Consider the following 15,269-nt stretch of genomic DNA (forward strand, 5'->3'; position numbering starts at 1 on the left):
GTCTTTACTCAGAGAGTGGTAGGGGTGTGGAATGCATTACTGGAGAGGGTAGTGGAATCGGCCTGATTAGGGGCATTTAAGCAGCTATTAGATAGGCATATAGATGATAGTATAAGGTTAGATAGACCTTAGGTTTACGTTAAAAGTTCGGTACAACATCATGGGCTGAAGGGTCTGCACTGTGCTGTACTGTTTCTCATTCTATGTTCACCTCCCTTGGTAAGGCACTGAGTAAGACACCATCTTCCCAGACCACAAGCAGTGTACACAGTTTCACACGTCATTCGTAACGAGGCTGTACTTGCTCAGGATTAACATCAGTCATAATGCAATGAGACCCCGGTGCCAGTTGGCACGGTCGCTCAATGACAAGTACCACAGGCTCACAACACCAGGGACCCTGATTCAAGTCCAGTCTTTGGTGACTGTGTGCGGGATTTGCATGCCCTCTGCTCATCTGTCTGGCTTTTCTCTGGGTGCTGTGGTTTCCTCCCATAACCCAAAGATGTGTGGGCTAATTGGATTGGCCATGCTAAATTGCTCTGCCATCTCCAGGGATGTACAAGTTGAGTAAAATGGTAAAACCCCATGTGGGGTTACGAGGATAAGGTGGGGGGATGGGTCTGGGAGGGATGTTCTCAGAGGGGTGATACAGACTCAAAGGGCCAAATGGCCTCAATCTGCACTGTAGGGGTCCTACAATTAACAGCCCAATTAAGGACCTCTGAACTGACTGCTGAGTCAGGAGGCTTTCCCTCCCTGGCTCGATTCTCATAGGGGAAAGAAAGCAATGGCATCACCCTGTCTCATGAAATACACTTCCATCTCCAGACATGCCATACAGACTACACAACTCCACCCCCACTGTCTGTGCTCAGATAAGTAGCTACTTGGGGTCTCTGCCAGTCTCACCCCGGGAAGGAGAATGTAGATTGATGTTCAATGGGCCCCACTAGGAACAGAGTTGGTTTCCAAGATGAGGAGATGAGGGGAGCAACAATGGAAGATAAATTGAAAAGATCAAAGCAGTCAGTAATAATTGAGTACGAAGAATGAGGCATGAACTCTTCCACTTTTGCAAATACCTCAATTACTTTTATAAGTGTGGGTTTCAATACCGGTTCAGCAGTGCTCTTTTGACACCGTGACTTTGAGAAGGTTGAATGCACTTTACAAAACGAAAATTGCATTTCCCATTGCAATCAGAAATTGGTAATTCTTTTTTGGAAATAGCACTTTGGAGTAAGAAGCAATTTCTAATGCCATGTGACTTTATGAACAGTGCTAAAAATATCCACCCAGGCAATGCTATTTGCTGGGACTGAACTTGCAGAGATAGGAATGATTCAACCAGCACCTGTGTCTTTAATGCACAGACAGATGGTGGGAGGGAATACAAGGCTGAAAACACAATTGAAGGTTAGGCAGAACATATACCGAACACTTGTGTTCTGCCCTAGCAGGTTATAACATCTGATTCCTATCATTTTTTGTGCTATGCCTTGTCATTCCTTCCAGCCCACCTGTTATTCTGTGTTAATGGCAGAAGTGCTACACACAAAGAAAGACTCTTCTTCCTCTAATAATAAATTTTACATTGTACCTCTCATGACCTCTGAGCATGTTCCATCCAATGACATATTTTCACATCCCTGATGGGCTGCAGTGTTTCAAGAAGGCAGCTCACTATCGCCTTCTCAAGGGCAACTAAGAATAAGCAATCAATACTAGCACAGCCAGCAGTGATTACATCTTATGAATGAATTTTTAACCATGTGGAGTAAAGAAAGAAACATGGTACTTAACTTGCACACAGTAAAGGCAAAGTCACCATAGTTACAGAAGGCTGGTCTCTCAATTGAGAGCAATGACTATTGGTATCTAACCTGAGGGTCACACTGCCACAGGTGATGGGAGAGGTTAAGAAGGAGAGTCCTTCACAGTAACCACAGATAGTGTAGGAATTGAACCTATTCTGTGAATATCAATCCACAACATAAACTAGCTGTACAACCAACTCACTGAACCAACCCCCAACACACTACAATGCAATGAAGATCAATGATGTAACAATCTGACTGTCTTTTATAATTGATTTTGGCTGAGGTATCAATATTGGTTGTAAGAAAGCTGTGGGATCATTTCCCTGAAAAAGGTTTTACTTGAGAAGGAAAGTATAACAGCTCAATGTAAAGACATCAAGCTGAACCTTCCCTCAGTATTGCACTGGTTTATCTCCCTGAGTGATGTGTTTGCATCTCTTGAACAACATACAAACCCACAGCCCACTGACTCAACATTGAAAGTACTACCACCTGAGCCAAAGCTGGCACCTGTTATAAGCTGAAATATTCCTGATTAAATGAGATATCTCACTAATCGTTCTGATTTTGCATGACTGTGCATTTCCAGGCAAATTTTTCCTGTGCTCATAGGTTGAAGCATTTAATGCAATCATATTAAAAATAAAAATAATAATGGACATGAAGTGAAACTTTACTCACCCAGAAAGTTGTAAAGACATGTCACAGATTACCAGAAATGGATATGAATATGATATAACAGGAAAGGATTGTGTTAATGATGATGGATCTAATGATGCTACTCTGACATCAACTTTTTCATGTTACCAAAAAAATACGAAGCGAAGACTTAAACACAGTGCTAGAAGGGTGTAATATAATGTACATAAGAACATAAATAAAGAGTTAAAAAGACTAACTGAGAGTAAGGGCAAGTTACTCTTGCAAATAAGATAGAGCTGCAGCAGACTTAGAGCAGGAGCAGTCTAGCTATATTGTATAGCCTTGGGAGTGCATTACATCCAAGGTATCAAGAATCCATGGTACATGTGATGCATGATGGGGCACTGATGCAGGCTGAAGACTAAGGAGATGCTGTGGACAATGGATACTGCTGTCGTGACATAAATCATGCTAGCACCAGTATTCACTCAAAGGCATTAAAGCAGTGAATAGTGTTATTGTAATTCTTGTTGGCTCTCTTGTGTGAGAAAGAGGACAGCACAATCTGATAAGAACAGTTAGTTGGACTGATATTGAAAATAAAATGAGTTTGTTGGTTTGAATAAGATTTCTCTCTTCCTCCCATCAGATGTGCTTGCATTTCTGTAAATGATTCAGAAGATTGCAAGTTCACAGACCCTAGCCAAAGAGATGAGCAGAAAGTCTCGTTGGCAATCCAGTAATGTGATGAGGCAGTGCTACACTCCTGATAATCCCATCTTCTTCAGGGAAGAGAGGCCTTACTTTTTCCCAAAAGAAAACTTGTTAGACATGAGGATAACCTGAAATACTTCAGATCTATTTGTCTGACCACAAGAAGCCATGCATCAGAAGCACAACCTGGTTTTGTTTGCCCAAATCTTCAAATATGTCATTTTAGCAAGAGAAGTTAAAGTTGGAATGGCAATTGATAATTGCTTATGTATTTGTGAAGGGACTGCTGCAGTGAGCAAAACCTCAGTTAAACTATATCAAACTGTGTATTTTTTCCACTATGTATGACATTTCTCAATGAACAACCAAAAATCTATTCCTTGAAAATAATTTGAAGGAAAAACTAAGATAAATTGTTGAGTAGTGATGAGTTGAAACCAAGGTGGAGTTTTGAAATCTTTAGAAATGTATGAGGAAAGGAATATTGAGGGAAGTGAGGAGTAATGACACTTTAAGGATAAGGCAATTAATGAGTTAGAATAGAAGATGATAAGAAAATGGAGGAAAGCAGCGACCATTGTATTACCAATCACACAGAGAAATATAAACTACAGCAGAGAGAAAGACTGATCATCAGACCAAGGTTTATCTTAATTTGTTGGTGATTCACAAACACAAATATGGAAGAAAAAATATGCAGTGTTTTTTCTGACTGTAAGACAGTCTAAATTGCTTCAACTTGTGAAATCCCTTTGAAGTATAATCATTGTTGGAGTGTGGGAAGCACAGTCGTCGGTTTGAATGCAGCAACCTCACAAACAGCAATGAGATAGCAACCAGATTATTGTTTTTTTAATGGCATTAATTGAAGATAAATATTCTCCTGGATACCAGAGAAACTCATCTGACCTTCTCCAAAATAGGGCCATGAGGCCCTTAGTGTGGAGCCTTTGTTGAACATCTCATCTGGAAGACAGCACCCCAAACATTGCACAACTCCCTCAGCACTGGCACTGGGACTGGCAGGCTGGGTTCAAAGCTTATGTTTTGCGGAGCAAGGCTGGAACCCACAAACCTGTGGTTTAGTACCAATGCTGCCTTGGTTGACATTTAAACTGACATCTTTCTTGGCTGCAGTTCTATCTAAGTCTGGAATTATTTTGGGTTTTCCTTCCAGGTTTCAATGCAGTCAAGCAAGTTCCATTATTTTCCTCTCTGTGCTCTATGGCTCCCAAAGGGAAACTACAGATGAGGGGAGAAAGAAATCTCTGTCAGAACTGTGTTATCAAGGGGCTGTCATTCTCATTTCTGACTAATTGGTAACCCACCTACGTGTTATTAAAAAATGATGCATTGGTAATTTCTCCTGAGAAGCATTTTGAGGGAGGGGCTCAATAACACAGTGAGAACAAAACTGCCATCTCTTTCCCTTCAAATCACCATGTAATTACATGGGTAAGCTTTGCATAGGGATTACTAACAGCCATTAATTAAAAATATGCAGTTCATAATTCTGTAATTTTCCAAGATAACTCATCCATTTATGTTGGTCTTTCAATGAAGAGTGTACAAACAGAATGTGAAGCTTAAAACAATGTGTTCCTGCAGGATTTATTACTCAATGCTCCTGATAGCTCAGGCATGCACACTCAGACTCTCCTGAGAATAGACTGAGCTGGTTTGGGGCACCAGGAACATCTCAGAGTCATGCAGCGTGGAAACAAGCCCCTTGGCACAATTCACCTATGCTGACAGGCATGTTCAACAATTTCAAGACTTTTCTTACTTCTAATTAAGATCAGAAAGTTGTGGGGTAGCCTGACGCTTGGCAAATGATAGGATACATGTGGTGTGCAGCATGTCACAGGGCACTCAAGGATGGTCGATAGCAGCAGGAAATTGGAAGATGGGAGATAGTTGTGTGACTCTTGAGAATGAGAGGTCGTGATTGTAAATTTTCAGGGTGGGAACTGAGTGGTAGGAAATTAGAAGATGCAACTTAGTCACAGGGGAATCTAAACAAGCTGTAACAGGGCACTTGAGGCTCTGAGGCAATGCTAGATGACTTCAGAAGAGGTGGTTATGACTAGAAAGGAAACGAGATAAACACAATAACCAAGCATTCCATAGCAAAGCCCAACAGATGGCAGATGAGCGAATAGGCAGCTAATATCCTCAGCAGCTAGTAGCTAATAGCAGCTAACTGTTGCTATGGCTAATTATTACATTTTCAGCAAAATCTGGGGCCAATGTCCACACAGTGATAGGATGTTTTGAGTCCATCTAAACAAACAAATGGAATTGTCACTGCTGACCTAAAATCATGCTGTTTGTGAGTGGGACATAAATTCACAATGGCAGACTCAGAATCCATGAAGATATTAGAATGGAATTAACATGAAATTTCAAGATACACCTTCATGGAAAGAAACATACCAACAACTGAGAAAATTACAACTCAAACCTATGAAGACAGGTTACAGAATGCAGCTTGTTCTGTCTGAAAGGAGGGGATATTGGTCAGAATCTTAATGAGACATTTTGGGTCTTATCTAGTGGCTGGGTAGCCAATTGCCAATCAGGCAGTGGCTAAGTCAGCTCTGGAATCAAGATTCGGGGACCTATGTCTTGCCTAGAGAGAGCTGGTGGCCAATCAGAGGCGGGAAACTCTTGTGTTTAGCAGTGCCACTGAGGATCTGTGGTGGTTGCAGGGTCAGAACACACCAGAGTCCAATGACTGCAGTGCACCAGGGCCATGGTTATGTACTATGTGTGTATGGAAATGAGTGTGTGTGGGATCTGGTGTGGATATTTAGGGGGCCATGGTTACAGAAAAGGTGGGAAAGGGATCAATGACAAGGCCAGGGGTTGATAACCGTCACCCTGCCCACACCTAACTCCACCTATCACTTCCCAATGTCCAGCCCTCAATCAAATGTCGAGTTCCATGGAGATGATCATCTGGCTTTTTATTTTCAAGAAGCTCGGAGAGGTTTCTCTGGTATTTCAGCTGCCATGCATGTTGCATAGTGAATAGGCTTGTCGGCAGCTAAATTAATCATAATGGCAGTAGAATGCGGTTTTTGGGTAGGCAATAATTCAGGGCCCCAGTGACCATAGGGGATAAAGGTGGGCCATGGACCTTCCTGTCTATAATTTAGTTCTGATGGAGGTAGAAAGGTAGTAAGGGTTTAGGTACATCACTACCTGCCAGATTAAATCCCTTTCCAAGCCTCCAAATCACCTCCAGGGAAAGCAGAAAATGCTTCCTACTGTCAGGAAAGCTATTTGCTCCATTCTTGAAATCCCAGTTGATTTTCTAGAGGCTGTCACCTTCAGCAGCACATTCATAATGCACGGTAAGGAACCTGATGTGGCAAGCGTTTACAAATTGGATGTGGATAGTCCTTGTGGTTATCTGTTGCAGTATAACATGGCCACTGTTACACTGCGCTCTCTATACAATTATGGACAATGTTTAGAGCCCATTCACCCCGGAATGTGCTTGTAGATTTGGTTGCTTGCAATACCCTGTGTATGATCTTCAACACCCACCTTCAATACATTCCACCAAGACTGAACTGGATGTCAACTCAGATCCTACAGTTCATACACAGCGTTCCACTCAGGTGGTTCAGTGTAACAACCTTCCTTATTCATGTCATTCTGATGGAAATTAAACATTCCCTTTACTTGTTTGTGCCTGGGTCCTCACTGCGAGTGTAGTGTTGTGGAATTGCCCCTCATTATTCTGGACTCTCACCTCATTGATCTACTTTGTGCTTCCATTTCACAGATAACACCCTTCATTTCCATGTCAATTTTGATTTCCTGGCTCCGTAATTCCTTCTTTTGGAAAATTTTAATTCATTCAATGTCTGCCTTTCACTTTTCTTATTACTACTACTGACATTGCAGCTGTAATCCATCCTTCTGGATCGCCCATTTGCCCACTTGCGCACTTTCTATCTTTGCTCATCTACTTTATCTTTTAATTCTAAATCTCTTTCCATCCTCTTTAATTTATTCTTTGACTTTCAGCATGGAAGGAACTCAATGAATACATAATTTTTGGGTTGACTTGTTTAATAATTAGTCATCTTCACAGCCCTATTTATAGGAACTGGTAAGAACTAGTCTATTGGGACCATTGAACAATTCAGCAGAAGAATCTTGCCACAGTATTTTCAATTTAATTGTGCTTTTCTCTCCCTTCCAAAACATATTTGAACAGCTTGTACTTTTAAAGCACAGCTATTTAATGAACTAATTAAGCAAGGGACGGGTAACATGGTTTTCCACAGCACACAAGAGTTTGAAAATAATATCTTCAATGGGACTCACAGTGAAAGCAAAATATCACACATACTGGAAATCTGAAATAGGAATGGAAAGTGCTAGAGAAATTCAGCAGATCTGACAGCATCTGTGGAGAAAGAAACAGAGTCAATGTTATGAGTTCAATGTTCTTCAGTTCTGAAGAAGTCACAAAATGTTAGCTTTCTCTCTTGCTTCACAGATGTAACACAGAACTGTTGCGTATTCCTGACAATTTCTGTTTTTATTGCAGCTAAACGTAGCAATGGATCAATCTGAAAGAAGCAACGTGGAAATTTCACCTCCTCTAGGAAGTACCCTAAAGAAAACAGTAAATTAGCCAATATTTATAAAAGAAAGATATTAAATGAGTGCAGGGAACTGAAAATAAATTACTAGCTTGTTTTGTTAGATAGCTATTGTAGAAAAGCATGATGGAACAAATAGCCTCCCTCAATGCCTTCAAATTCCATAATGTTACCTGATGGAATGGATTGGGAAAATGATCCAATATTTAATGCATGGCTTTAGACAAGTCTCACTTTATCCATCATTCAGGATATTCATTGACAACTCCATTCTTAAGCGAACTCCATAAGAGCATCAGATGTAGGAGCAGAAAAAGGCCATTCAACCCATTGAGTCTGCACTGCAAGTCAATAGATCATTGTGAATCTGACCATCCTCAGCTCCACTTTGCTGTGATTCCTATTCTTCTTTCAACACAAACTTGTGAACTGACACACTGAGCTATACGTGTTGCTTGCGTTCTCTACTTAGTTATGTTTCACACAAAACTCTCAAGCAATTAGAAGCAAACCTGCAGATTGAATTTGCCAGTGGCTTGGGTTCAGGATCGGGAGGCGAATTTCATGACAATTGACTTCCTTGCTTCCTTCTTATTCAGTCTTTCATGGGATATGGGCATTGTTGGCAAAGTCAGCAAATGTCGGCCATCCCTAATTGTCCTTGACCTGAGAGCTTTGTTTGGTCATGTGTAGAAGGCAGTTAAGACTGAACAACTTTGGCTGTGCATTTGGAGTTACATATAGGCCAGGCTGAGTAAGGGCAACATTTCCTTCCCTAAAGGACAAGAGTGACCCAAATTAGCTCTTATAACAATTGATAATAGTTTCAAGATCACTATTCCTGAAACTTCCTTTGAATCCCAGATTTATAAATTCAGGTTAAATTCCACCAGTTGCCATGGCAAGATTCGAACTCCCCAAAGCATTGGTCTATCCCAGATGGTTATCCCAGTGACATTAACCACTCAACACTGTCCCCAAATCATTACCAATTAGGGATCCTGGAATGGATTAGTATGGGTTGAGAAGCCGTGCCAATTAAGAACCAATTATTTCCGGTCAGCAATAGGAGAGTCTTATGGTGCAATGGTAGTATCCCTATGTCTGAGGTAGGAGGCTCTGGCTCGAATTCTATCTCCTATTGAGGGGTGTTGTGATATATCTGAATCAGTTGAATAAAAAAGAAAACATCCTGTCAGCAATGTGGGCAGTTTCCTTCAATTTCAGCCATGTCAAGGCCCACATGGAAGGTTGAGGGTGCAGGGTGTAGAGCAGAGTGGAATGAATGGTCTTGTGAGGGACTTTCATGGCCAGAGCCACAGCAGCTGCCAGATCACAACTGTAACTCATTGGCCAGGCTGCCCAGGATCACAACTAAGCGGGTATAATATCAATAAAAGGGGGGGGGGGGGGAAAGCAAAGCTACCCACCCTTCTCCTGTGCACTACCCACACTCAGATGGCAAGCTGCCAACTCAGACACTGGGGCTACAGGATACCAAGTATTGGAGGGCCTCTCACTGGCACTTGGGTTTTCAGAACCACTCAACTGCCATTTCTGATTGGACCATGAAGATTCCCCCTCTAACTGGTTGTGTGGTGTATTTTAAATTTCTTAGAGCAAAGCAAATTTGATATGAGTTTTCAACATGCAACCATTTTATGTACAAGAGTTGTAAAATTTTTTTGCAATCACAGATAAGCACACATGCTTATCTTAGGTTTTATGGTGTGTGTTTACTTTGCATGAAGTGTTCACTCAGGCTTAACAGTCAGGTATTGTTTGTATAGATCAGTTATCAGACTCTCATAATCTAAGACGGAACAGGTGAACAATTAAACACTTGGCTACAGCGCTGAAAGTTTCAATGGACATGACAAAAGCACACCATGTGGGATTGGGCACTGGAGCACCATATAAATTCTGTCATTACAAGAGGAATTCAGAAGGAAGGAATCCTGCGATGAGTAACTCGCCTCCTGATTCCCCAAATACTGCCCACCATCTACAAGGCATAAGTCCGGAGCATGGTGGGATACTCCCCACTTGCCTGGATGGGTGCAGCCCCAACAACACTCAAGAAGCTTGACACCATCCAAGGATAAGCAGTCCGCTTGATTGTCAATACGTCCACAAACATCCACTTCCCCCACCATTGACGCTCAGTCACAGCAGTGTGTACCATCTACTAAATGCACTGTAGAATTTCACTAAATTTCCTTAGACAGCACGCTACAAGCCCAAGACAACTATCATTTATAAGGACAAGGGCAGCAGAAACATGGGAACACCACCAACCACAGGATCCCCTCCAAGCCACTTAACACTCTTAATAGGAAACATATTAACTCAGTGTTGTTGAGTCAAAATCATGGAACTCCCTTCTAATGGCACTATGGATCTACCTACGTCAAGTGGATTGCAGCAGCTCACTACCACCTTCTCAAGCGCTGTTAGGGATCAGCAATAAATGCGGGCCCAACCAGCGATGCCTGCATCCCATGAATGAATAAAGATGATACCTGCATTCTTCCAGTTCTAATCTCCCTTGCATCCTGATTTTAATCTCTCTACCATTTTTGGTGTTCTTCTTCTGCCCTTAATGATTGGAATGAAGTCAACCAGCTGGTCCTCTTAGAATGAGTTCCCTGACTGGGACTGTCAATATGTTCCAATCAGGAGCCCTGATTGATAGATAAGAAGACTGAGTGTCAGAGAGACTGAATGTAGCAATGCTAATTCGAGAGCTATTCATATGTCAATTAAGGGCGACTTGGTGATGGGTCACCGGCCTCGGTGGAGTTATTTCACTATCAATTATCCAGCCAGCTGCTTTGTGATTTAAGCATCTGGCCTCATGATGGATGAGTTCTGGGGCTGTTGAATATCAGCTTGTTTATGATCAGAAGCCAGACCAAAGCTGCTGCAAGCGAGAGAGTGCATAGGGCCTGGGTAGTCAGGAAGAGGTGTAGTGGGGTGTGGGGGTCACATGATGATAAAGCTGGGGTTCCGAGGCCACCGAGATTATTTTTTGGATTCAGGAACTACTTCCCTAAATCACACTAAACAATTTACAAGACTAGGTCCCAGAATGAGGAACTTTGTTCAGGAGGATCAATCGAAGAAGTTGGTACTGTGGTCCCCGGAGAGAAGGTGGGTGAAAGGAGACTTCATAAAGATTTTTTACAATTGTGGGTGGACTGGATAGATTAGGTGAGGAGAAGCTGTTGCCAGTCAAAAGGAACATGGATCAAGAAGCATTGATCTATAGTGATCTGCAAGCAAAGAAGGGCATTGATCTGTGGTGACTTCACAAAAGTTTGTCAGGTACTTGTATAGTTTACACAACAATGCACACCTTCTATCATTCTGTACTCCTGCAATTCTAACCTCTTCAGCACAAAAGCATTGGCTGGTGAGCCTTCAGCTGTCTAGGCGCTAAGCTCTGGAATTCAGTCCAGAATTCTCCCCCTATACTTTTTGACCTCTCCACTTTTGTTTTGCCTTTAAGATGCTCCTTAAACTCTCTCATTGATCAGGCTTGCAGTCCTGTATCGAAATCATTCCTTTTCAATAAAAGAAAGAACTGTGGATTCTGGAAGCCTGAAACAAAAGTAGAGAATGCTGGAGAAACTCAGCAGATGTGGCAGCATGTGAAGAGAGAGAAACAGAGTTAATGTTTCCAGTGATAACACAGTGTGGAGCTGGAGGAACACAGCAGGCCAAGAAGCATCAGGCGAGCAGGAAAGTTGACATTTTGTGTCGGGACCCTTCTTCAGAAGAAATTTCCGAAGCAGGGTCCCGACCCGAAACCACAACTTTCCTGCTCCTCTGATGTTCCTGGCCTGCTGTGTTTCTCCAGCCCCACACTGTGTTACATCTGACTGCAGCATTGGCAGTTCTTACTACCTCTAATGTTTCCAGTGACTCTTCGAAATGTTATCACTTGCTTCTCTCTCCACCGATGCTGCCCAACCTGCTGAGTTTCTCCAGCACTTTGTTTTTATCCCCATTTTGAAGTTTGATGTTAAGTTTCGTTTGATAGTCAGTCTGTGAATCATCTTGGAATGATTTGTTTCAGAGAGAGGTGCTACAACAGTGTGAGTTGCTGTATTATTTTTTTCACAGTACGCTCCTCTTGCTGAAATCAGTGCTCCCATAAGCAGTTGTTCTCACCAAGCGACACATTTATTCAAGATCTGAAGAAAAAGGCGAAAAGCACGAGCATGGTTGCTTGATTTATTTCGAAAGGCCTGCCAGAACAACAATTACCTTTGGAATGGATAATCTGCCAGCTAATTACGGTGAGTTGTAATTAAGATTGAAAGGTACTGCAACACAACCTGATCAGTCCTGATTGCTTCCTGGCTTTAGTAACAGTATTGATGGGACTATCTGAGAAAGGGGCATTTCTCCTGGTGTTTTTATTGTTGAGTATATTTACCTGCATTATTCTTGATCGTGAAATTGGGATTCCTGGAAATCTCTGGGGCCAGGTTGTAGAAGAAATACTGTCCAGCCTTTGGGTCGTCCTTATCTATGGCACTGACTGTTTGAATGACCTGTTAATGAATAAATGAGCAGTAAGAACAAGCATTGGCAGTAAAGTCAGAAAACATCAGCAGGGTGCGGAGTCGGGTACAGGTTCATCTGCTCCTGTTTTTCCAGCAAAACTGCAAATATTTTCTTTAGGACAAGCATGCACATTGATGAGAGATAGCAAAATGCAGGAATCTCCACATGGTAAAGCTTTCCTCATATTGCTTATGTACAATGGCCAAAATAATCTTTGCATCTTGACTTCTGTACCTCCAAACCTTTCTTTCCTAGAGGCACTGATCAATTGTGGATTACTTTCCAATTAGCTGAACGGTGGGTTTGTCTTGCAGAATAAATGTTAAATAGTGCGCATTCAATTCCGCACTGGCTGATGTCACCCTGAAGAATTCTCCTTTTCTTTATCCACTCACACGATGAGGGCATCGCTGGTGAGACAGAATTTATTGTCCATCCCTAATTGCCCAGAGGGCAGTTAAGAGTCAATCACATTACTGAGAGTCCGGAATCACATGCAGGCCAGACCAGGTAGGGATGGCAGTTTCCTTCCTTAAAGGACATTGGTGAAAAAGATGGGATTTTCCGACAATCGGCAATGGATTCAGGGTGATCATTGGATTCTTAATTCCATATATTTATTGAATTCAAATTCCACTGCTTCCTCCCCTCACCTGAAGTGTAGTAACCATCAGATTAAGCCACCACCAGCCATCTCTCTAATGAGACAGAAGCCCAATGATCTGGTGAGATTATTGTGACTTTACCTTAACTATTTCATGGGCATAAATACCTTGCTACGAATCCATCAGTCACACACTGGGCTCAACAGTGAGTGTCAGCAAGTTACCTCTGTTCTGTTTCCACCAGGACTCAACACTAAGTTCAATAATTTTAGGGGCTTACCCCAACGTCCATAGCCCAGGCCTTGTTATCGCCAGGTATAGGGAAGGTTTGGGCTATAAAGAAAGGCTGGATAGGCTGGGACCCGTTATTATGGGAGCATCAGAGGTTGAGGGGCAACCAAATAAAAGTTTATAAAATAATGAGATGATAAATAGAGATATCGGTCATTGTTCTTTCCCTAGAATGGGGGATTTCAAAACTGGGGGCACCTTTTTAAGGTGAAAGGAGAGACATTTTAAGAAGACACGAGGGAACATATTTTACAGAGAGGGTGGTTCACACGTGGAATGAACTTCCATGGAAGTGGTGGATGCAGGTACAATTACAACATTTAAAAGACATTTGGATAGATGCATGAATAGGAGAGGTTGAGAGGGATATGGACCAGGAGCAGTTAGGTGGGACTAGTTTTGCTTGGGATTATGTTTGACATGGATTGATTGAACTGAAGGGGTCTGTTTCTGTGCTGTATGGCTGTATGATTCTATGACCTGGGCTGCGACCAGAACCAACCCATTGTCAGCCTGTAATGGCCCCCATTAGAAGCTAATAATGCCCCCAGGCTGACCTTTACCCATATCTTCATCTGTCCAACTGTCATTCTCTCTCTCTGGGCTTCATCTCCACCTATTATTTGCTCCTACCCAAGCCACCTTCAGCATACGTGCCAACCATTTTCCTTGCTATAATCAGTTCTGAAGAAGAGTAATTGGACTCAAAACGTTAACTCTGCTTTCTCTCCACAGATGCTGCCAGATCTGCTGAGTTACCCAGCAATTTCTGCTTTTTTTTCCCCTGTCCCAACTGAGTGCTGCCTCGGCGGCATCTCATCTGAGCTCCCAATGGTCCCATTGCCGATGTGAGAGGAATATTGGGATTGATCTGTCCGATTCCATCTAAAAAGTGTTAGTGACTTCCCCCTATCCCCTGCAATTGGTACTTCAAAATGGAGACTGCTGCACATCCTTCTCCTCATCCCATCTCACATGGTGGCAGTGCTGAGTCAACAGAGCTGCTTGCTCTCTGGTTGGACTAAAGATAGCGAGAGTCATGGAAGGACAGAAAATAGTAAGCTCTTTGGCCCTTTGAGCCTGCTCTGCCATTTAATATGGTCGTGGCTGATTAACCTATTCAGAACCCTGTTCCTATAATACCCTCTTTTAGCCTTAACAATTACACCTCACTCCTTCTGAAGAAAACATTCAATGTAACAAAGATCTCCATAGGCTCACCACGCTTTGGGTGAAGGAATTTCTCCATATCTCAGTCTGAAATAGCTTAACCCTTATCCTGAGCCTGTGATCCTGGTTCTGGAAACCATTGGGAGTCATCCTGTCTTTCAAAACAAAATGATGGGTACCACAATCCCAATATCCTGGCACATGGATACATTGGTGCTGATTTTGGGATGTACCCCTATGGGTGAAATCTTGGTTGGTCTGTGACTGTTTCCACACACCAGCCTGGTTAACTAACAAACCCTTCAAAACGTCCAAGGAACCACATTGCCAATATCACTGGGGAAATAGGGTTGGGTGGTATGTGTCTGCCTTTAGCATGCACTGAGAACAAACAAAGAAAAAAAAAGAGCATTCTCATCCGTATGGCAGAAAAGCAGACATGTGTGTCTGGTCTGCACTCGGTTAGCAGGCAAGCTTTGTGGTTTTAATAATTTCTGTTTTGAGAATCAGTGAAGTGCTTTCTGTGTGGAGGCAGGTTCAACTCTTTTGTTCAAAAGGGCATTAGCTGATTGTTTAAAAAGAAACAGTGTACGAGGAAAAGGCAAATCGTAATATTTTGAAGATGTGGTGCGTATATGATGGGTCAAATGGTCCTAAACCTCTTCTGACTGTTTGTGCATGCGCTGCCAGTTGGACTTGTACCAGAGTAATGCAAGGTGTTACAAAACAAAGAAAGAATCGCAAAGTGTATTCACCGCTGTGAGATGCAGAAACTGCTGCCTGTATGGAGACATTAAGGCCCTCCAAGCTACAATAAGTGAACA

The 15,269-nt window shown here is 42.3% G+C and overlaps 1 protein-coding gene across 6 annotated transcripts in view; it reads right to left on the reverse strand.

Annotated features, from left to right (window-relative positions):
• LOC125460015 (cadherin-8) overlaps positions 1-15,269 on the reverse strand; it is a 266,186-nt gene that overhangs the window by 15,657 nt on the left and 235,260 nt on the right. For all 6 annotated transcript variants that reach the window (XM_048547044.2, XM_048547045.1, XM_048547047.1 and 3 more), the window contains one exon: positions 12,249-12,366. In XM_048547044.2, coding sequence (XP_048403001.1) covers positions 12,249-12,366 — 118 coding nt within the window. The remainder of the gene's footprint in view (positions 1-12,248; positions 12,367-15,269) is intronic.

This window comes from Stegostoma tigrinum, chromosome 16 (assembly GCF_030684315.1).
Source record: "Stegostoma tigrinum isolate sSteTig4 chromosome 16, sSteTig4.hap1, whole genome shotgun sequence".
Lineage (NCBI taxonomy): Eukaryota > Metazoa > Chordata > Chondrichthyes > Orectolobiformes > Stegostomatidae > Stegostoma > Stegostoma tigrinum.